Source organism: Mastigoproctus giganteus, chromosome 11, assembly GCF_048544385.1.
Source record: "Mastigoproctus giganteus isolate SK-2022 chromosome 11, ASM4854438v1, whole genome shotgun sequence".
Taxonomy (NCBI): domain Eukaryota; kingdom Metazoa; phylum Arthropoda; class Arachnida; order Uropygi; family Thelyphonidae; genus Mastigoproctus; species Mastigoproctus giganteus.
In genome coordinates this window covers 39,157,582-39,181,253 of record NC_143585.1, presented here as the reverse complement: position 1 = coordinate 39,181,253, position 23,672 = coordinate 39,157,582, and the positions used below count along the sequence as shown (strand labels likewise).

At 39.6% G+C, this 23,672-nt stretch overlaps 1 protein-coding gene across 1 annotated transcript; it reads left to right on the top strand.

Moving 5' to 3' along the window:
* Positions 1 to 751: 751 nt before the first annotated feature.
* LOC150077927 (chitinase-3-like protein 1) lies at positions 752 to 23,064 on the top strand. The gene is made up of 9 exons (XM_090384408.1): positions 752 to 796; positions 7,554 to 7,608; positions 8,148 to 8,345; positions 9,291 to 9,547; positions 9,645 to 9,748; positions 9,985 to 10,108; positions 10,338 to 10,523; positions 10,610 to 10,732; positions 22,939 to 23,064. The coding sequence occupies exons 1-9, from the start codon at positions 752 to 754 to the stop codon at positions 23,062 to 23,064; spliced, it is 1,218 nt and encodes a 405-aa protein (XP_090240534.1).
* The last annotated feature ends 608 nt before the right edge of the window (positions 23,065 to 23,672 follow it).

Genomic DNA, 23,672 nt, shown 5'->3' with positions numbered 1-23,672 from the left:
GCTTCACATAGATTGGATATTCCTAACCACACTTCTGTGGGCCATTCCGCTCAGTGTGCCATCAAAACTACAGAAGCCTAATGAAATTCCTCCTTATAGACATTGCTGTAATGAAATTCATTACGTTGTTGAGATACGTCATTAAATCTTGTAATATCTCAGCTGTTTCCACGACGATGGACAGATGGACTCATCGCAATCTGAAATATGAATATCTCATTGTGTTCTTATCACACATCCGCTTCATAAATTTCTCACAGATATTAAATTGTCAACTCCCATTGTGCAAGAATTATTCAGATACTGCCATTATCTTTTGCCTAAAAGGAATATTTCAAAAGATATTTACTTTTCTAAAAGGTGATTCTCTGGTTAAATTCCACACCAAAGAATCATCCAACCAATATAGTGGCTGCAGAAAATCGAATGATATCTTACCAGCAGATAATTGATTCAGACTATTGATGCATGGTAATATGAAAATTTCTCTAAATCTGAAGTGATACTACGACAGATAAATAAAACAAAAATATTAATTACCAATAGTATCAAAAATAAATATTAAATTTTAATTAAACTTGAAACATTCCTAAGAATATTTATATTACTTTTCATTCTTATTCAAATGATTATTCATTAACATGTTGAAAAGGCATATTGAAAAGGCAGAATAATTTTCTTTCCTCTCAAATGATTTCTGTGTAATTTTATCTTCATTTCTGTGGTTTCAATTATTTGTTTAGTGCCGGGTATGGTAGGAAAACTGGATTTTAAAAACTGGTTTCCTGGATTCCAGGTAAAAACAAAGTTTCCGGTGGAATAAGAAGATTCCATACACCAGAAAACATCGAAATTGTCAGGGCCATTCTCCTATGGAGTCCAAAGTGTTCTGCTCATCGGCATGCACTGTAGTTGAACTTATCCAACAGTTGAGTACGACGAATATTGCTCCAGGACTTAAATTTCCATCCTTACTGCAAGAATTAAAACTTCGCGATCTACTTACTTATAAAAAATTTTGTCAAGAAATGCTAACTCAAATGGATCGTGATGAAGAGTTTATTCGCAATCTATGTCTGATGGAAACAGTTTTGTGAATAAACAAAAATTTCATTATTGGTCAGAAAGTTGTTGTAGTGTTTTTGGTGCATCAGTAACTTAGACGCCGTATACAACATGTCTGTAAAATAATGTTTTGACTTCCTGGAGTCAAAACATTATGACCACCTATCTGATAGTAGGGATGTCCTTCCCTTGCCGCCGGTACTGCCACCGCTCGACGAGGTATGGATTCTATAAGACCTCTGCACATTACAGGAGGAATGTTGTACCATGTCGTCGTTACCCCCAGGAACGATAGTCAGACTGGTAGACCACGTACTCCGACTCGTCATTCCAAAACACAGTTTTCTATTGGACGAAGAACGGTGGGCCCTACACTAAACTACCCGGCGTTTGATCGGAACGATTAGAATCTTGTGGACAGCTTGCACAACAAGGATAACCTATATCAAGCAGTGTCCAGCGAATTATATCGGCGCTGTCATGTGTTCCAGTTATCTCATTGAGGGCCCGTATGTCCTGCGGCAACATCAACTTGCTTTTTGAGGGGCTATTCCTTACAGGGCACTGCTGTATTAAAACTAGGCTTATGGACCTGGGACCTTCTGAAGATGATGGCTGTGTTTGTGGTGGAATAGAAATTTAGATGCACTGACTGCGTCACCTACTTCGACTTACGAAAACTCCTTACAAGTGCAGACCTTACATCTATGCAGCTTTTTCATTCGCTTGTGGCCACCAAAAGGGTCTTCACTGCCTTCACATCCTTTTGTGCTGTGCCCTTCTGTACTGCGAAGAAGACGCCTGATGGCTGTGGCTGTCCAGCCATCCTATATGCAAAATCTTTCTTGGCAACTTGGTGGCTCCTTCTTGGATTTGCTTTTCGTGCACTACTGCTGACACAACTTGCTCACGCCAAAATTTTTGCGTGGGATCTCTATAGTGGGTTTTTCCACATTTGATGCTAATCCCTCTTTGTGGGTAGGATGAATTCGTGAGGTGCCATCTCGGCAATTTCTCACGCCTTCCACTCCTTCGTAAACAATGCCTATTCCCTAACCCCGAAGTTCCCTTTTCACTACGGGTGTTTGAGGGTAATAGGCTGGTCACACTTCGCCGCTTGGTCTCACCTTTGCCTTCAGGATACTGTCCCGAAACTTTATGTACTTTCAACCGTTCGCAGCTTTCCTCATTCTTCTGTTCGCCTCGAGGGATATTCCCTTATATCCTTTATTTACCTTCCCCTTCTTTTTGTGTTTTAATTCTTAGTCTAATTCCTCATTTCTCTACTTGGGCCTACTCTGTCCCTACTCGGCTGGAGTGATGGTCACTGACAGGCGTCCCTCCTACTGTCCTGGCCAGGTTCCTCCTGCCAGTGGACAGATTCTGGGAACCCTCTCTATGGTGGTCCGGCTTCCCAGTGGCTGGGTGGCCAGATGAACAACATAACAGAGCTCCTGTCGCTTTCTGTCAGCTTCGGAGGTTTTCTGAGTCGGTTCGGGACGGTTTCAGCTTTAGTCCGCTTCTGTAAACAAAAGCGGACTAAAGCTGACTTTACAGACCACATCATTAACCGTCGACCTAAGAAAGTCGTTTTTAGAAGAAATTCATTTTGTTTCCAGCTTAATATGGATCTCCAATTCATTCCAAAGGTGTTTAAAAGGGATTGGATACCGGTTCTGAGATGGGAAGTCCGACCCTTCGATATCATTGTCCAGACACCAGTCCTGTATGACCCTTTCATGGAGCATTACGGTGTTGATACTAATAGAGGAACCGTTTCTGTTGTATTACCACAGTGTAGCCAGCGCATAATTATTCAGAATGTCCAAAAAGGAACATAACTTCATTGATTTTAGACACTACCACCAACGGACCATGTCCAAATCAGTTGAAAGATCCCCATAACATCAGATTACCTCCACCAAACTTCATGCTCGACAAGACACACTCCGATCGAAAGAATTCTCTGGGCAATTCCCCCACCCAAAAATACACATCGGAACGAAACATTTTGTGACGAAATTCGTCTCTCCGTGGTACCTTCTGCCACTGTTTGTGAACTCGGGATATATTAAGCCCAAATAATATGATTAAAATGCACAGATGTCTTGTTTTGTTGCCCTTATAACGATTATCTAAATTAGCTTTTTCTAACTTCTTGGAAGTTATGGAAACAGTGTCCTAACACTTGAAAATTTCAGTGTTGGAATAATTAGCCTCCTACTGGCATTTTGAAACAAAGCAGTTGAATGTCCTAATAGCACTCTTTGACACTATAAGCATCCAATATTTCCTTCTCCACCCATGGTGTTGGAGAAAGAAAAGAAATTTGAAATGAAAAAGATCTATGGGTAATTGTACAAGCGGAATCGAAGTTCTTTGAATAGTCCAGGCTGGCTGCTAGGACAGCTCACGGGCTTTTGTCAATGATATACAGGAATTTTGCTAGCAGGAAAAAGGTGATTATCATTTTGTATAACGCAATGGGTAGGCTGCAGCTTGAGTACGGTACAGGTCTCTTTTAGGAAGGATGTGGATCGGTTGGAAACGGGTGCAGAGAAGAACAACCAGATTGGTCAAGGACACAAATGGGGTGCTTTTACCATGAAAGACACTTCAATTCAGTAAACTGCAGCGTCTGGAAACCAGACACCTGCAAGGAGACCTCATTTGAATTGTTTAAAGCTTTAAATGAATTGAGAAAACTAAATGCTGATTGATGGCATCCTTCTTTTCTTCGAACGACGCACATAAGGGGAATCTGTTGTAGAAGTCAGTGGTTTGTAATAAATTTAAAGAAGGATTAGACAAATTATTATAAGCGATGTGCAGATGCAGTGGGCAGAATTTTTCTGCTTTGGCTGATGCTGTATAATCATTTTTTCCACTAACGTTACTACAAGTGCCACTGATCGCAGATCCGTTTCTGGTATGGAATATGTTTCTGTAGTTAGCGTGGACAGGTCTCAGTAAGGAACCTTAATGCTGCCTAAAAAGTACATTGTGAACTGCGATGCTAAAAATCCAGCTGCCCTTATTCCTTATGTACAGCCTGTGGACTGTATGCGATCACAATGAATTTTTAAACTCTTCGAGCCTTGGAAAAGAAACATTGGTCAATATATTAACCAATGTTTCTTTCTATTTACTTCTACATTTCCGACATTTGGACATCAAGAGCTCACCCTTGAAAAGCAGATACGTTTCATTTGGAGAATATTAACTCCAAACATGGATTATTCGCAAACTACCCTGCACAAACTCTGCATGCAAAAATGTAGGAACCACCATTGCAAGTTAAAAGACAATGCTATTATAGTATTCAGGCAAACTGAAATACAAACCTAACCATTTATTATGGGCACTCGTGTACTTACCAAAATGGGAAACAGACACCAATTTCCCAGATACCACAGTATCACAGCAATTCCGAAGACAATGAACTATCTGAACGATGGAACTGAATTCATTACCAGTAGCAATTACTGAGATACATAGTAAAACTGTCTCATACAGTCGAGTTTTCGCAGGCTCCCTCAGTATAATAAAGGCATCACGAAATAGTATTAGTAGTTTATGCTCAATCCTGAGATGGATTCAAGATTCCCTCACTAAATTGGAAACCAAACAAGCCGGTCACATTCAAACCCCAGCAACCCAAATTTAAAAGCACCACACGATCTAAACGAGGGGGTATCAAAACGTTTTCCCTGGACCATGTTCTACATGTCGCAGGAGGTTTAGATTTGAAACGTATATTACTCCTTCTCCATGTAGTCACCACCCGAAGCGACACATTTCTCCCATCTTTTGCGGCACTTCCTTGTGTCATTTTGTAGAAGGTCTCGCTTTGCTCAAACCATTCTTCTGTCGCAGAAATTACCTCTGCATTGCCAAAAAAAAGATTTCCACGCAAAAGTGATTTCAGTTAAGGAAATAGGAATGAGGAATAAGTCAGAAAATGTCGCAAGATATGAAACTTCCGAGCAAGATCAGTAGTTGCGACAGCAGTGTTGGCTGGTGCCTTGTCGTGAAGCAACAGCACGCCTTTGCTAAGCATTCCTCGTCAATTTTCCTTAATTGCCTCATGTAATTGCTTCAATAAGTTGCTGTAGTAATGTGCATTGATGGGTTTGCACTTTTCAGGTAATCTATGAGAATAATGCCCATTTCATCCCATAAAACTGATAGCAACGCCTTTCTGCAGTTGGTTTGCAATCTGTCCTTTTTTGGGAGTTCGTAATGATGGATATTTCCATTGTTTTGAAACCTGTTTGGTTTCTGGTTCAAAGTAATGTATCCATGATTCATCTATAGTCACCATCGGAAAAAAAGAGGTCAGGATTGCTGTCGCAAATAAATTTAGCAGAGCAGGCCTTCCGTTTTTTTTCTTTCTGAAGACATATGACCAAATGAGGAATCCATCGTGAGACCTTGGAGATCTTATTCATATTCAAATCATTGCGAATTATGCTCCACGATACAGTAGGAATTTAATAATGGATCAATTTAATTCCAAAACAGGAATTTAATAATGGATCAATATTCAACTTTACCATAATGACACTCTGTCGCACTTCCCACCCTGTAACAAAAGAAGCATAAGAGTTAGAGCAATGAAACTACTGGCATATAACAACAGACTCACAAGTTTCACTCCCCTTTCCCAAACTCGGGATGACTTATCAGTCGAGTGCTTTTCCACCTTAGGGCGCCGAGTGCGACCTTCACAAGTTCGTTGGAGGAAGGTCAAATTGGGGTCGCCCGATAATTATGTCATCTACCCGTGTGCATTATGTCTGTATATTTCATGTGTTCTGGTCGGTTTCTGGACGAAAAACCAGAATCGCCGGAGAAGAAGGAACCTTGCTATCCTTACTTGAGACCTACTAACTCACCCACGGAGTGAAAAGAGTCCCTAAAAGTTCTTCGCGCCATCGACGGGATTCGAGCCCTGCCTTTTCCACCCCGTGGGAGGGAAGACCGTGATTATAGCCACTGTACCACACGCGAAGACTAAGAGAATACTGGCGCTTGGTCTTCTCTGTGAAGTTGTTTTGTGGAACGATGGCAGATCCGAACATTTGGAACTTCTTGTGTGAAATTGTCCGGCTTAACTTGCAACGTACACTCACAGCTCACTCCACCAGGCTTCTAGAGAGAAATTCTTCGTCTCCCCTCCCCCTCCTTTTTCTACCTTCGGGCGACGAGTGCGACCTTCGCAAGTTCGTTAACCACGGAGAACGTAGACGCAGATTCCTGTGCACACAGTTCTGTACACGGGCCGTCCTATCTGACGTATATATTGAAGTAAACCGCAAGGTCCCTTCTCCTCACACATTCCCTTCGATGCCCTAGGAAATTGCTGATTGATACATCTTTCTAAATTAATATAGGTGAACCAGGACTGGCTTATATAGTTGCAGCGATCTCTTTTTGTGTTGAGGTAAGTGATGGATTCATAATTCATAGAAGTTTGAATTGAAAGAGTTCAATCCACTGTTTGATTTGAACCTAATCTCGACACTCGTAATTTAAGACAACTTAAATGTAACTTAAATTAAAATTAGACCTAACTTTAATTTTTTAAATGCTTTTCATTATTCGGCCTTTTTGTTCAGACTAAACTGGATTTAAACAGGGCAGTGTTCAAGCCTTTCTCCCTTTGTTCAGAATCTTTTATAATCCGAAACACAAGGATGACTTAAGAAAAGTAATCGCACTAACCCATTTAAATGAAAAGTATCCACTTTCACTTTTTTATCTCATCCACGGACACAAAACAGATAACAAAGCGGACTTATAACTGATAAAAAATCAGAAGGATTATCTTGCTCCCCTTATAAAAGAACGTTTCCTGCTCTGAAAATTATCACTTGTCCCTCAGTTCCCAAAGATTAACAAGTCTAGCCACCACCACCAGGTATGTTTTAAACTATTTTCAACTTTCAGGAATTAACTTGATTTCCTATAGATATTTTAATGAAAAATTCTGCAAATTATAAAAATAATTTCCTCTTTTTTTAACGCTTTATTAATTAATCAAATGCCAATAAATCCCGAGTGGAAGGGAGTCAAATATACAGGGGTTGGAAAAATAATGGAAACAACTGTGATGAGAGTTATATGTATGCACTAATATGGTGTTGGGCCACCCTTCGCTTTAAAAACAGCTTTTTACAACGTGGAATAGACTGAAATAACTCTTGAAAGTTTTAAGAGGAACATTGGACCATTCTTCATCAAGGACATTTCAAGCTCCTTTATTCCTCCAGTAAGTTCTAGGAGTTTGGGCAAACCTCTTGAAATGTGGGTGTTAGTAGTGTTCTCTTTCAAAACTTAATCTTGTTAAAGAGTAATTACATTTTAAAGTCGAAAACAGTCCCCAAAGGCCATTTCACCGATACTCCTAATTTCGTGTGCTTCAATTCTTAATGATGTCAAGTAATTGGTTTCTTAATTATTTATAAGTAATTTTGTTTTCGCAGGTCATGAAGAATTTCCGTTTAACCTTTCTCCTGTGGCTTACCTTCTTCTGCTCTGGTAAGTTTTGGAAGTGAATAAAGCTAATTACTACTTATATTGACTAAATACTTGAGGACAATTCGGCTGTTGTTATATTTAATGATCCTCCAAACCACTACAACTGTGAATGAGTGAGCGAACGTTTCTTGCAGAAACATTATATTTTGACTGCTTTTATGTGCGTCAAAAGTTATGTGAACAAAAAGTTCTGGAAGTAACTGCAGAAAGTATGATTGCAACAATACAAATATTTGTCATATGACTGCAACAATGCAAATCTTTTTCAACAATTACTTTTTTCGTCTCGCATTTTCGTTACATTCCATTGTTAGTTTCCGATATAGATGTTTTCGCGTCAATAAGTTCAATATATTATGGTGTAAGAAATTAAGCAACATATTTTAGTAATCACTAATATTCAGATTGGAAGCAACATGGGCACTTTCGATTCCCCTTTAAAAATAATGTTCTTTTATAACAGTAAGTGCAGCCATCTAGTGATATTGTACTGAACTAATACTTAAGAAAATGGCCAACGTGCATTTTTCTCTGTATAGGCTTGTCTGCAAGTCCACTAGTGGTGTGTTACTGGGACAGCTGGTCAATTTATAGAAATGGCAGGGGGAAATCGTCACCAACGAACTTAGATGCTAACCTGTGCACTCATGCCGTTTATAATGTGGCCACCATCTCCAAACAATTCAAAGTAGTTTCTGCTGATCCTTGGGCTGATCTCTCTGAAATGGGAGGATTGGGTGAGTACATATCTACAAATTCCCCTAATCTTATAAATACGGAATCAATTATATACTTAAAGTGGCAAAAAAAAAATTCGATTCTCATTTACACTGAGTAACATTTTATTAGGTACGTCAACCCTTTTGATAAAATGCAAATTCCATGGCTCTATCCTGCTCGGTGTAAAAAAATCCTCGGGTCGCCACTGATATCTGGAGAAAAATTCGGATGTCGCAGGTCATCTCGAACTCCTGGTCCTTCTCTACATTGTACAAGCGTATCATATCCCAAGGCTGTAACTGTACATGAGTGAGTGAACATGTGGATTAATCCCTAAACAACCAATGCTGTGTGGCGATGGTATATTGTGTCTTTGAATCAAGTGTATTTTTTGGTCAATTTGCCAGTTTTCTGGAAGAGAATCCGAAGTTTTCGGGGAAAACCATGCAACCCTCAACTAAGGACCGACTAACTCAGCCACGTTGTGAAAAAAAGGTAAAAATTCTTTGCATCAATGATGGGACTGGAACTGGATTTTCCACCCCGTGGTGGGAATATGGTCACTGTATTCATTATGTCACCTACCATTTCTGGAACTGTATATAACTGACTCCAGAAACATGAAAGGGAATTCAACCTTTTTGCTGCGGTCTACTGGTGACCAAATGTCAATCCAGTTCAGCGCCAGTAGAATGAGTTGGAAGGTCTCTTTGTAATATAGATCCGAAACCATCCAAATTTGCAACAACTGTCAAGAACAGATGAATCAACAGACCAGAATCTTCGTGGCACCCTTTCGACACCTTGTTGAGTCCATATGATGACGAATTCTATTTGTTCTGAGGGGTAAAGGAGACCCATTTACCAAGTGTATCTAAAAGTGCCACTCAGTGTCTATTGAGAGATGACAAATGATCAGAAAGAGAAATTGCATTTATCTAATCTTTACATCACGTTTTCAGGAAACTACAAAATCATGATTCGTCAAACTTTAAAAAATCCCAATCTAAAAGTTCTGTTAACAATCGGAGGATGGAATACTGGTTCTGTGGTATTTTCTGATTTATCACAATCAAGAGCGACTAGAGAAATCTTCATCAACAGCGCTGTGTCTTACATCAAACGGAATAATTTCCATGGGGCCAATATCCGATGGCAGTTCCCCACCCAAAGAGGAGGACGTGTAACTGACAAGCAAAACTTTGGTTTACTAATAAAGGTAATAAAGATATTCATTATCACAAACTAATTTAAGATTTTTATTTTTGTTACTAATACTTTAGTAAGATAGTGATGAAACGTATTTCGTCAAATAGGAAATGAAGGAAGCTTTTGATGTCCACGATCTGGTACTGTCCATAGACATTAGTGGAGCCAGGAACATCATAAGAGATGCTTATGACATCCCCACGTTGTTCAGGTAAGTTTTATTATTGTTTTCTTTTATTCGAACTAAACAAAAGGCTTTTCTTATAAGAGCTAAACCTTTTTGGATTGCCATGTGACACCGAAAAGTATATGGGAGAAGAGTAATAAATATTATACAGTTGAAATTAAACTGAACGGCTAAGTTTAGAGAACGTAAACGATATTTTTATTAAGTATTCTATAAAGTTACAATCTTAGTTTAAGGAGATAATTATTTATCTTTGGCAGCCATGCTGATTTTGTCAACGTCATGGCCTTTGATTATTTTGGTTCCTGGGATCAGCGCACAGGTGTTCCATCAGCTTTGTACTCCAATCCTAAGGACGACGCCAATTCAGCTTTGGCAAATGTGGTGAGTGTATTTTCAGTAATCTGTCATACCTCAATTATCGTAAGTCAACAACAGCAAATTCTGCAGTCAAAACCATAAATTCCAAAGAACCCACTGATATTTTTAATAATATTCGAAATTTTATATTCTGAATCCATTCAAATCCTTACAATATTCAGTTAGAAAGACAATTTAAAGATTTTTCCAGTATATAACGAGAATTTCCTGATTTATATACTTTTTTTTACAGAATTACACAATCACGAGCTTACTCAATCTTGGAGCCCTCAACGATAAAATAGTTCTTCTAGTTTCCTCTATGGGACGCACCTGGACCTTAGATGATCCAAGTGAAAACCAACCAGGGGCATCAGCTAGATTTCCTGGTAACGCTGGTCCCTATACTGCAAGTGCTGGACAGTTGGGATATAATGAGGTGAGTCCCCTTCTTGCGCAACCTCTCTTTTGCGCGCTCTTTTTATTCCAGCGTTCATTTAACCCTGTTTACTTTTATCTTGACAGCTTTGCGAAAGTAATAAGACTCGACGTTGGACGACGATAGTGGATCCTTATTACAGAGCGCCATATGCTTATTTAGACAATCAATGGGTAGGATATGATGACAGCGCAAGTGCCCTAGAAAAGGTGAGTGTTGATGTAAATGAAAACATTTTATTGTCGATGAATAAAAGTTGCAGAATGTGAGTGATTAAAAGTTATTTACAGATGTACTCATAATCAATCAAATAGATAAAAAGCAGTAGGAAAAGTTGCAATGTATGAATGGGTTATCCAAATGCGTTTTCTTCTAAAGACCTGAAAATCTTAAGCAAAAACTATACAATAAGTTTAAGAATTGCAGATGATCATTAGTGGATCACCTGCAATTAGTAACTGCTAGTTATTGATTATTTAACTCGGAAGCTTCAGTAATTAAGGTCACTTGAGAGAATCCTCACAATCTCTTCCCAAGAGGCAAAAGACATGGAGCCGTCAAGGATAACCTTAATCACCTATTGCAGCTATGTCAGTTAAAGGACAGAAGATTCTGAACTTCCTTTCGGGGAGAAGGGCCGTTATCTTTGTTCACTCCACTATAGTGAAGGGCCTATTACGTGTTAAATATTGTTTCTTGAATGAAAATTAAACAGTAGATTTAAATATAGTTAGCTAATAATAACGATTTTCCATCCACCAATTGTAAAAATGCAGCACAACTTGGAACAGCACATATTTTACGACATCTTTGATTATTTTAGACCCTTGGGAAGGGTCCGATAGTTAAAGAACCAAATCCAGTCAATAATATCCAGTACACTGAGTGTAAATAAGATAATGAGGATTACTTCCAAGAAAACACAGCCGCAATATACCACGCCATAAGATGCACATAGCACTCAACTATAACAAGGAGACCACACTTAGACAGACAGAAGAAACCAAGACAGAAAGATGAGCGAAGAAGGCATTCCATGGCAGACACTACAATGAACTCCATGAAGAGTGCATAGATAAGATGGCGTCCAACGCATGGCTCACGAGCGTGAGGATCTTCTCGGAGACCAGGTAATCAACACCAGGAACTACAGAAAATACATAGCCAATAACCCCGGAGTGACAGATGACACTTGTCGACGATGCTAGCTTTCTCCAGAAGCATTCAGCACATCACCATGGGATGCAGGATGATCACCCAAGCGGATAACACTCAAAGATACAGCCAGGATAATAAATCAGAAGCTAGCAAAGAAATATCAGTTGATCGAAGAAAGTGTTAAAAGTTTGAAGTTAATAGAGACTCCAAACCACAAGCTCTACTGGGACCGCGGCATAATAATGACAAAATGATGCCACAACAGACCGGACATAACCCTAAACAACAAGAAGGAAAAGGTTACCTACCTACATGATCGATATAGCAGTACCCAGCACACCAACCTCCAGAAAATCTACGAAGAAAAGATCAGAAAGTATGCCGGCCTAAGATAGAAAGTCAAAGAGATGTGGGAACAAATAACGACCATCCTGATCATCGTGTCAACCATCGGCATAGTGCCAAAGATTCTCCATAAAAACCTATCAGCAACAGGACTCCCAGATAACACATACAAGGATCTCCAGAAAGTCGCAATCCTGAACAACTGTAAGATAATCAGAGAGTTCCTCGCCCAATAATAATTTTCGACATAACAACTGTCCCATGCATTTGGTACCAGCATCCTTCGCAGGATGGGGAAAACCCACAAGGAGAAGAAAGAGATAATAATAATAATAATCCCAATTTGAGCACATAATAATGACAGGTAGACTATAACCAGGGTATGTCTTTCGGGAGCAGCTATTAATGATATCCCCAACAGACTGTCAATTTTTAAGTGGGGGTAAAGAGAATATTATCAATCTGACGATTTGTTAGACAAATATAAGGACCATGCTGAAGAAATGCCGCAAGTTTGGGCACAATGTCTATGTGTCTGCAATTCTGTCCAGACACGACAGGAAGGATTATATGAGGAAAGCCTTGTGGATTAACTCAAGACTTGAAGGACTCTGCAAGGCTTTTTGGGGAAAATTTCTATCAGCTGGCCCGCACTTGTAGGTAGAAGGAATCTGTTTTGTAGAGACGGGATACAGTTAAACAAAGATGGTGCAAGAGTTTTTGCCAGTGTTATTGAGGAAACCTGAAAGGTTCAGGGAAACTACTAGTTTTGGGGGACAAGGGTAAAACAGATACGCGTTTATCTGATAATATTGGTCAAACTAACGCTTGCACATTCCTCAAGAGTTCTTGTTTGTTACCACAACAGAACACATTAGCAAGATGTTCTGAGGGCAGAAACGTTTAAAATGAGCGGGCAGCTAATACGAGCTTAAATAACTTTAAGGGGTGTGTCAGGGTAGTTAACTACACAAGAACACCTTTAAAACATTAATCACAGAATGCGTATATACCATTAAAAAAATACTGCAGAAGGAGGATTCCAAGTTGGATGAATGATGAAGTTGCCAGATTACTTGAACAGAAAAAGACAGCATGGAAGTAACAAAGCAATAAAAAGTACTGAAGCGTGTAACAGTTACAAATTGATCTGTAATAGTGCCACAGAAAAGGTTACGCTGGCAAAGGCAGATTATGAGAAATAGCTGGCAAAGAGAACAAAGAGTGGGGATAAGGAATTCTTCACATATACTGGTGTGCAAAACTTAAGGACCAACACTATTTCTAAAGGTTACAACTACAAACGAAACAGCCTGTTGCGATTTGCATAACTTTGGCGGTCAGCAGAAAGCTGGTGTGCATGCAAATATTAAATCGTGATGAGAGGGCTCACTTAAACAGATAAAAGCAGAGTTCAGCAGTTATGTGTAAATCACCGAATGGTGAGCACGATTGTTACAGACGTTCTACTGGTTTCATACAGTGCTGCAGACAACGAAATGGCCAGTAGACAACATCTGGGTGACATTACCCGGGGTCGAATAATTGGGAAGCTCCAGGAAGGTCGAAGAGCGAAGAGTGTGGCTGCAGAGTTCGGTATCGCCCATAGCATCGTTTCACGTGCGTGGTCGGCCTTCAGAACGATAGGTACAGCTGTTCGAAGGACCAGTGGTGGTAGTTCACGAAAAATAACGTCCAATGATGACCGCTATACACTCCTACAGGCCAAGAGGGACCGACACCAGACAGCGGGATCCATTGCAAACCAGCTGCACATGACGCAGGATATCGCGGTTCACTGTCGCCAGCCGACTCGACAAAGGTGGATTGTTTGCCCAACGGCCAGTACGCTGTGTCCTTTTAACACTTGCCCATTGGAGAAACCATTTACAGTGGTGCATCGAACACAAGGACAGGACAGCAGCGCAGTTCGGTACCTGTATACAGTACTCAAGGTGTGGCCTGACCATTGCCTTATACAAGGGAATAATCACCTCCTTATCCCTGCTAGAAAAATTCCTGTATATCATTGACAAGACACCATGAGCTACTCTTGCAGCCCGTCTGCACTGCTCAGAGAACTTCATATCTGCCTGCACAATTACTCCCAGGTCCTTTTCATTCTGCACCATTGTCAGTGTAGTACCAAAGAGTTGATACGTTGCTCTGGGGTTGCTGTTTCCTATATGTAATACTTTACATTTGTCAATGTTAAACTTCGTTTGACATCTCTCAGCCCATCTGCTCAACCTTTCCAGATCCTGTTGCAGCAGCATAGCATCAGTAGTGTCCTTAACAACCCTGCCAACCTTCGTATCGTCTGCAAACTTGGACATTAAGCTTGATATGCCATCATCAATATTATTTATAAATACAGAAAACAATAATGGACCCAACACTGAGCCCTGAGGGACTCCACTAATAACATTAGTCCAGGATGAGCAGTGTCCATTGATTACCACTCTCTGTCTTCTCCCACACAACCACTCGTTTATCCATAGCAGCAATTTGCCTCCAATGCCACACTGTTCCAATTTGTGCAGCAGTCTTCCATGTGCAACAGTATCAAAAGCCTTTCTAAGATCCAAATATATAATATTAATGTTATTCCCTGCATCCAGTTCTTTTGTGACTGCATCATAGTATCCAATCAAATTGGTCAGGCAAGACTTCCTCTTAACAAAACCGTGCTGTGTCCGAGGTATAACTGAAGTCTTGTCTAAATGATCCTGCAGTACTTCTTTAACCAGTGCCTCCATTAATTTTCCTGGAACAGAAGTTAAGCTCACAGGTCTATAATTACTTGTGTCAGCCTTTGATCCTCCTTTGTGAATTGGGGTCACATTTGCACATTTCCAGTCTATGGGTACCTCCCCTGAGTCCAAGGAAGCTCTCATAATTATGGCTAAGGGTTTGCTTACTTCCTTTGCTGCCTCCTTTAATATAACTGGATAGATCCCATCCACCCCGGGTGCCTTTCTTGTGTTTATCTTCAACAGTTTCTCCTCCACTTTACTCCCAGTTATTTCAAGATTCTGTAGCTTACTGCTAGAGTTGAATACACCTCTGGCATTCCCCTCGCTGAATAACTCCTCATGTGTGAATGTCGATGCAAAATATTCATTTAGTTTGTTAGCTACCTGAGCAGGATCATCAACAGTTGACCCATCAATATCAAGTGGACCTATCTGATTCATCCCCTTCCTTCTAGAGTTTACATAAGTAAAGAACTCTTTGCTGTTTTTCTTTGCATCCCTTGCCAAGGATTTCTCGTAATCTGCCTTCGCCTGCCTAACCTCCTTTGTAACTTGGTTGCATATCAACTTGTATCTATCATAGGCTTCTGTGTCACGTGTTAATTTGTATGTATCCCATGCATTTTTCTTCTCTGCCATATGCCTCATTAGTTCATCTGACATCCATTTAGGCCTAAACCTTGAACAATATTTCTTGGTTGGTATGTAAAGCCTGGTAGCTTCCAAGATTAGTTCTTTGAATGCTTCCCATTTTGAATTTGCTGTTGGTAACATCATCAGTTGGTCCCACTGTATAGAATTTAAATACTGTCTCAGTCCATCGTAGTCGCCTTTACGGAAGCAATAACCCTTCCCTTTACCCCTAATGGTAGTTACCTCTTTGAGTAAATCCCACTTCAGCACACTGTGATCACTGCCACCTAGTGGTTCATTTACCTGCAGATTCTTAATGCATGAAGAATCACTGCTGATAATCAGATCAAGAGTATTACTCCCTGTAGTTGCCCCCCGAACATGCTGATGTAGAAAACAATCATCCAATAAATCCACAAAAGCCTTGCTAGTGTGTGAGTGACCAACCCACAAATTCCAGTCAATATCTGGGAAATTAAAATCCCCCATTATAAGACTCTCTGATTTACTGGCCCACTCTATTTCCCTGTACAGTTTCTTATTATACTCATCAGAGTCATTAGGCCTATAGCACACTCCTACTCTCAATTTTGATCTCCCAATGCTTATGTCACACCAAACTGACTCGACACTGCACTGTCCAGCAATGTCAACTGGCTTCAGTTCCTTGGATTTTATGTGTTTCTTAACTAATAGCATAACCCCTCCCCCCTTCCTATCCTGTCTATCCTTTCTGTAGACGTTGTACTCCCCAAATTCCAGTTCTGCATTCCTTATATCTGTGTGACACCAAGTCTCTGATATCGCAACAATATCTGCCTTTGATGTTTTGAGCAATACCTCAAATTCACCAAATTTATTTACCAAACTCCTAGCATTGGTGTACACGCTAGTATACATGCACCTGTTTCTATTCTTAGCTGCCCTAACACAATCCATGTTTACTTGTACCCCAATGATTCCCAGCAGTCTCTGAAATATCCTGCATCTTGTTTTCCAGGCTTCTGCTCATTCCAATGGAAGCAGTGCAAGAATCACTTTCACCTCTGGCAGTGGCTACTGTTAATCTATTAGTCCTTGTAGCCCCCCCAAGCTAGCAGTTTTCCGACCCACCTAACACTGCCTCGATAGCATCAGCAAATATTCTTGCACCCTTTCTATTTAAGTGTATCCCATCCCTGTAGAAGCAGTCTCTCCTGTTAACAAGCACAGACCAGGCTGAAAAAATTATACCCCCTTGAGCCTTGCACAATCTTTGTATGGACAGACGGTGCAAAGCCTACATCGACATTAGTGGTGGCCATATCTCCTACTGAGGATCACGTCTTCCCTTTGTCCCATCTTTGGCAGCGATGCATCTGTATCATGGCAGCCAGTGCTATGGTACCATTTTTGAATAAAGTCCCTCTGTACTGTTTTGTTTCCGTTGTTGTGTCGGTTGTTGTTTCCTTCATCATTTTTGTACCTCACGAGGTTCCTTTGGTATGCTTTTCCTATATCCAGGCCACTCCTATGAGAAGCTACAGGTGAAAACCTGACTGGTCCTTAAGTTTTGCCCACAAGTGTATATGAATGCAAAGAAGAGAAGGACAGACGAGATCGGACCCGTATGTAATTGACGTGGGACAGTATTAAATATCACAGCTGATGTTACAGGTGAACTCAACCGTTACTTTGTATCAATATTTACAGAAGAAAAATCGTTTATGTCAAAGAGAAATTATGGGAGTGAAGTTAAAAAATATGTAATTAATATTATTGAAATTTAATTAATTTAATTAAAAACTTTTCGAGCCTACAGTACATTAAGGCTCCTGGGGGTGATAGCATTTACCCTATAATTTTAAGGGAGGCGGCAAGTTAATGGATTGAACCATTGAGGTTAATTATGAGAGCATCACTGGATTCGGGAGTGATTCCGTTGGATTGGAAAAGTCTTCCCTTTTCCAATGTGTCTCCAATACATAAGGGCGGTTCTAAGAGTGAAGCAGGAAATTACCGGCCGGCTAGTCTAACTTCAGTAGTAGGGAAAATCATGAAGGCAATGACCAAGGGTGGAATTCAGGATCATTTGGATGGAAATGGAATTCTGAAGGATACACAGCATGGTTTTGTAAAGGGAAAATCATTTTTAACTAAACTGGTTAGATGTTTTGACAGGGTCACTCATGAGCTGGATTTAGGGAATAATTTCGACATTGTTTATTTAGATTTCAGCAAAGCATTTGACTCAGTCCCACATGAGCGGTTACTTTATAAGCTGCAACAGGTTGGAATCGCAGGGAATATCTTTAGTTGAATGCAGGATGGCTTCAAAGCAGGAGGCAGAGAGTTGTGATAAATAGTTATTCATCATATTGGGTTAATGTAAGAAGTGAGGTTCCCCAGGATCAGTCATCGATGTCATTTATGATTTTCATAAATAACATCGATGAAGGGATAGAGGGCGTGATGTATAAATTTGCAGATGATGTAAAGATTGGTAGAGTAGTTAATGATCACCACCAAGCACAGCTTCTTCAGAAGGACCTAGATAGACTTCAGGGACGGTCAGAAAATTGCTAGCTAAGCTTTCATCCAGCAAAGTGCAAGGCTTTACACCTGGGGAACAGTAATCCCAAAATAACTTATACACTTGGTGGAGTTGAGCTAAAGCCGGTATTTAAGGAAAGGGAATTGAGAGTTACGATAAGGTCAAACCTGAAGTTCTCCGAGCATTGTAGACAGGTTGCAAGGAAGGCCCATGGTGTCTTATCGATGATATATCGAACAATTGCTAGTAGAGATAAGGACGTCATAATCCCATTGTACAAGGCTATTGTTAGACCACACTTGGAATACTGGGTTCAAGTAGGGAGACCGCACCTAAAGAAAGACATTGTGCTTCTTGAAAGGGTCCAAGGACGAGTAACTCGCCTGGTCAGATCGGCAAAAGGGCGTCCACATAAGCAAAGACTTTTTGAATATGTGGGTTGCAGAGCTTGGAAACTAAGCATCTCAGAGGAGACTATTGAGGTGTTTAAGGCTCTGAGAGGCATCAGTAAAATGAATGAGAACGAAATTTTCAAGATTATAAACGATGCTAGAACTAGGGGACATAATTTCAAATTACGGGGGGGGAGACGTTTAAACTGAATTGCGGGAAGTTTTATTTTAGCCACCGAGTTATAAATTACTGGAATAAGTTGCCTAAATGGATGATAGAAGCTGACAGTTTGGGGAAATTCAGAGGTCAGTTGGATGGAAGCACATAGGTTGTCTATTTTCTTTTAGCTTATCATTTATTAATTATTTATTTTATTTTATTTTTTATAAATGTTATTTTATTTTATTCTTTTTTTTTTGACTGGTGCTGCATAAGCTTCTTTGCATCATATGGCCATTATTAATACTAATAAGATCAACCCGGGGACCCCAGAACAGAGACCAGCAGAGGTTTATATGCCTGTATTTCATTTCTATATTTTTGACGACTGGTCTGGATCAAAATAATTTTGTTCATTATCCGTACCGTAAAATTTGGTTGCCACTCATCTAACCGCAAGCTTTGATGACCTTTGATCAAATTTTAACAATTTCTTCAGGTTTGAAGTGAATTTGTGTGTTTCAGAGACAGGCTCATGGAATCCTAGTTCAAGAAAACTAACTTCATTTGTCTGATGCTTTTTTCGAATTCAGTTACTAAGATCTTTTATGTGGATTTTGAAGGTGAGTATGGAGACTAAAAAGATTTCCAGAAACTTAAATTCTGAAAGTGTATTTAACGTCTGCCTTGGACGATAATTGGCAGAAGAGAGGGTCTCTGCGCTAGTAAGAAGTTGATGGATTGTGTTTTAGATTAATTCAGTTTCGGGTCAAAGAAGATAAGATAATGGTTAAACTGGGCAGAAACTTTTATGGTCTCTTCAGTTGGGGCTGACGGTGATTTCCGTTAGAAAGTATTGGACAAATGAAGAGGACATCGCCCATATAGGAGAAAAATTCTGGATTTTTATTTAAAAAAGGCATAAAGTTGATAGCGAAGAGTAGGGCTGATATGGAACCCCTTGGTAGATCCCTGTCATGGAGTCCTTGGTTAATATTTGATCTTCACATTTAAAATGAAGTATTCTCTTTAACAAAGTAAACTTAATGAAGGATAACTCAGAATACTCAATTAAAAATATTTGAATACATTCAAATATTTTTAATTTTGTCTCATTATTAAACGTTCCGAGTCACGTGACTCAAATTATTCATTAAGAACCATACTTCGATGCAATTTTTCCATTTTTAATTCAAGTTTTAAACTAACTAGCGAATACAGTAAATTTATTTTCATTAAATATTTATTATATGATTTATATTAATCAGCAAAGTAAAGTTACAGTCTCCTTTTAGATAAAATTTAGTTTATAAAATGTACTGTAGTACTTATTCTAGCGAAATTGCATTGCGTCACATCTGAAGGAGAGATTTTGTAATCTCTAGAAAGTACAATTCCCGAACAACCACTGTGAAATGCAATTTCATTTTCAATAAGATTCTAGAAGTCTGGAGATCCTACTCTGCTGTTGGCTATGACGTCAGTGCCGTAATGTTGTTCCTGAAGGTGAGTCAGATTAGGAACTTGAGAAATGGTGCGTATATAAAGAACGAAACAAAAAGTTATTCCCAATTCAACTTCAGGTATTTTAACAATTGTTTTTGGGCTCAAAACTATAATAAAAAAATTACACAAAAACGCCACTACAATGCAGAAAAAAAGTCAAAATTTCTCAGGGATTATGCTCAAACAAATATTTCTTATATATATACTAGCAGGACTATGGATGTAGACAGCAGTATAAGGAATTATCTAGTCTTTGTTTCGAATAGCAGCAAAGGTGTGGCCAGGGATTCCATAAGGCGTTTTAGTGTGTTTTTGGTCTAATTGTAATCATTCTTCCATCAAAGTGGTTAAAGGAAGAGAACTTGTTGCCGAATAGCTCTCTCTAGCATATCTCACACATCTCAATAGGACTGAGATCATGTAAATGTCGGGGGCCAGGGAAGATGGTGGAAATTCGTATCATGTTCTCAGAACTATTCTGCCACGATGCGCTGTTGCATTGTCATCCATAACGTGGCCATTACCTTCTGGATAACATTGTAGGGTGCAGTAGATCTGATACAAAATTCAGGTATTCTCTGGACAACATTGACCTTCAACCGGTATCAACGGACCCAGCCCATGCCAACAAAACATCCTCCATACCATGATACCACCTCGAAATGCTCGTGCTGTCTTAACAAGGCAAGCAGGGTCAATCGTTTCTTGAGGTTCTCGCCACATTCTCTGTCTACCAACAGTGCACAACAAAGTGTATCGTGATTCGTCTGACCATGTGATTTTCTTCGATTGTTCTGCTGTCCAATCACGACGTTATCGGCACTACTGCAAGTGGATTTCTCTGTTTTTTTCTGAAACAAGTGGCTTCCGAATAGGAAGGCAATTGCCAAATACCCAGTTTCTTCAAAATTTCGTGAGCATCGTATGGGATGAAATAGAGTAGTTCTTCTGAGCTTGGTTGAATTTAGATGTTATTTTCTGCACATTGGATGTCCTATTTTTCAGTACAGTATTCCTTAGAGTATGACGGTTTCGCCCTTGAAATAATGTTTTTCTGTCACATTTGCGTCTTTAAGATGTGGAAGAATCGCTTGCTTTCCAGTCATTAAAAACCTTTGGATGCTTTTGAAAAACCAGTTATGTCTATCGTTCCTTGAATCGTTGCTCCTGCTAAACGTACATCCACGATAAGACCTTTTCCAAAGTCTGATAAATCACGTGTTTTCTCCAGTCCGGCTTTAGATTACTGAAGTCAAACAGTATGTTCAGTCTTTATACTCAACGAAGCAACACGTTATTATCCCACGTGACAGTTTCTTTGTATCTGTTTGCATCTATTCGCATTTCTATTTCTTCTTTCTGTGAATACCTTAATACAAAGGTTCATAATTTTTCGGCCAGTCTGTGTGTTATGTTTGTTATTTGACTTTTAGGAGCATTAGCAACTAAGGCCATATTGCTCCAGGATATGCGGTGGTCATTCCCTGACCTTTCCGCATCCTCCGCATTTGGTGGTCACGGGCTCGAACCCCGGTCTAATCAAGAAGCGTGTGCTACGCACTGCTGCTCCTTCCCACCTGGCTACGGAGGCGCCCCAGTTGTGTGTATTTTATCATTATTATTGTTGCTCTCTATATCCAATCAGAGAATCCCCCAATCTCTCTGATTGGGGGATTCCACTCCGTGACGGGTACTGCTACTAAATACACAGGGTGGTTGTAATGTCTGGTGTTACTGTTGGTGGAGGAAATCTCTGACTATCCTGCAGGTGTTAAGGATTGCGACTTTCTGGAGTTCCTTGTAGGTGTTCTCTGGGAGATCTATTGCTGCTATATTCCTTAGAGTATGACGGTTTCGCTCTTGAAGGGTCTTTGCCACCATACCGGTGGTTGACAAGATGATCGAGATGGTCGTTACTTCTTGCATATGCCACATCTCCTTGACCTTATGTCTCAGGTTCGTGTACTTCCTAATTATTATTATTATTGTTAGTTTATTTACTCAAGGTTCACCCCCTGTATAACCAGTGGACTATGAGAACCATTTTGCGACCACCTACGGCGGAAGATGTGCTTCTTAGCTGTGCTTCTTAGGGAATGAATGTACAGAAGGTCATAAAATATTTCAAACTTTGAATCCCAAAATGAGATGGCCAATTTGATGAGCATAAGAACAGTGAACTCCTTTTGGAGGAGAAATACATTCTCTGGGCAAAAATTTATTTACCTTTTGCATTTGGCACAAACAGATAATTAAACGTACGGAATGCAAATGTAAGTTTTCACACGGTAAGCTCACAAGTTCCTTGGTACCAGACTAAATACCGTTCACTTTCATTGGGAGTTCTTAGTCCATCCGGTCATGGGAAAAGCATGATCTTTCATAAAGATGTTATTGTTGGAGCACGTTTAGAAGGGGCAACTGCTTCAGTTTCTTCAAACGTTTCTCTGGAACTTGTCCAACAATTAGCAATATAAGCCAAGATGTCACTGACGGATTGACAGTGATAGAATCCAGGTTTGTAATCATTAATCATCTGGAAGGTCTTAAGATAGCATAACAATTGACAGCTGTTGAAGTTCTCTATCTCTTTGGAAAGAATTGAGTGCAATGGGATGATCCTTCAAAACTCTTAGAGAAGAATCTAGATTTCCTACAAAAATCTCCTAGATTCCTCAAGGTATTTACCTACTAGATTCGTTTAACAATTGTCACATTGTGTGTCCCTTTTTGTTTTTAATTTTTGTGTTTGTAAAATGGTAAGAATTTAAATTTGTTAATATTATTAAAACCATCAAGTCCCAAAGTAGTTGTAGTTCCAAATAGAATTACTTTTTAAATTTGCAATATTTGCTTGCAATAAAATAGTTGAAATCTTTGTCCGATGTGTTCTTTTAAAGGACTTAATTAAACAATTCTTTTTGACTCGTAGGTTCGTTATGCCAAACTTAAGAACTTAGGTGGAGTTGGATTGTTCACCATAGATACTGATGATTTCCGTGGAATATGCGGTCGCAAACTTCCCCTTCTAAATGCACTTGCTGAATATAACGCCTGACTTCCAAAAGTACAGTCGAAACTCACCTGAATGATGTCAGCCACCTTAGTGAATGTTGTTATGAAGAATACATCAATATCAACATGTGTAAAGTTGTAGCAAAATTAAAACAATTTTCATTTGGTCGAGTTTTTTCAATGGAGTATCACATCCCATTGCTCTAAACCTGTGCCCCTATGGTACCGTAGTGAGTTCTCCTCTCATCTGGGAAACAAACAAACATCTGGAAACATAGAAAACAAAATGCAACTATCCGAAAATGACACACACACACACACACAAAGTGTATTCGTGCAAATACAAAAGGCGTGACCAACGGAATATTGGGATAGATAGCACCAGAAGTGTCTTGGGAAATATCTGTTATTGGTAGAAACAGATAGATACGGATGTTTTTCTTTTGCTGGAGATAAGAAGGAGAAAGGCATCCTTAGCAGCCTCTAAAATCCCCAAGTGGGAGTGTCCCGGTGTAATTTTCAAGGCACGGCTTCAGTAATGGAGTAAACAGCTCCTTTGGGTCGTTCTAGAATAAAGAATCGTTTGCTATTGGTATTTTCTGCACTAAAGAATGGAGTTCTGTACAGCGATCAGTTTATACATTGGCATCC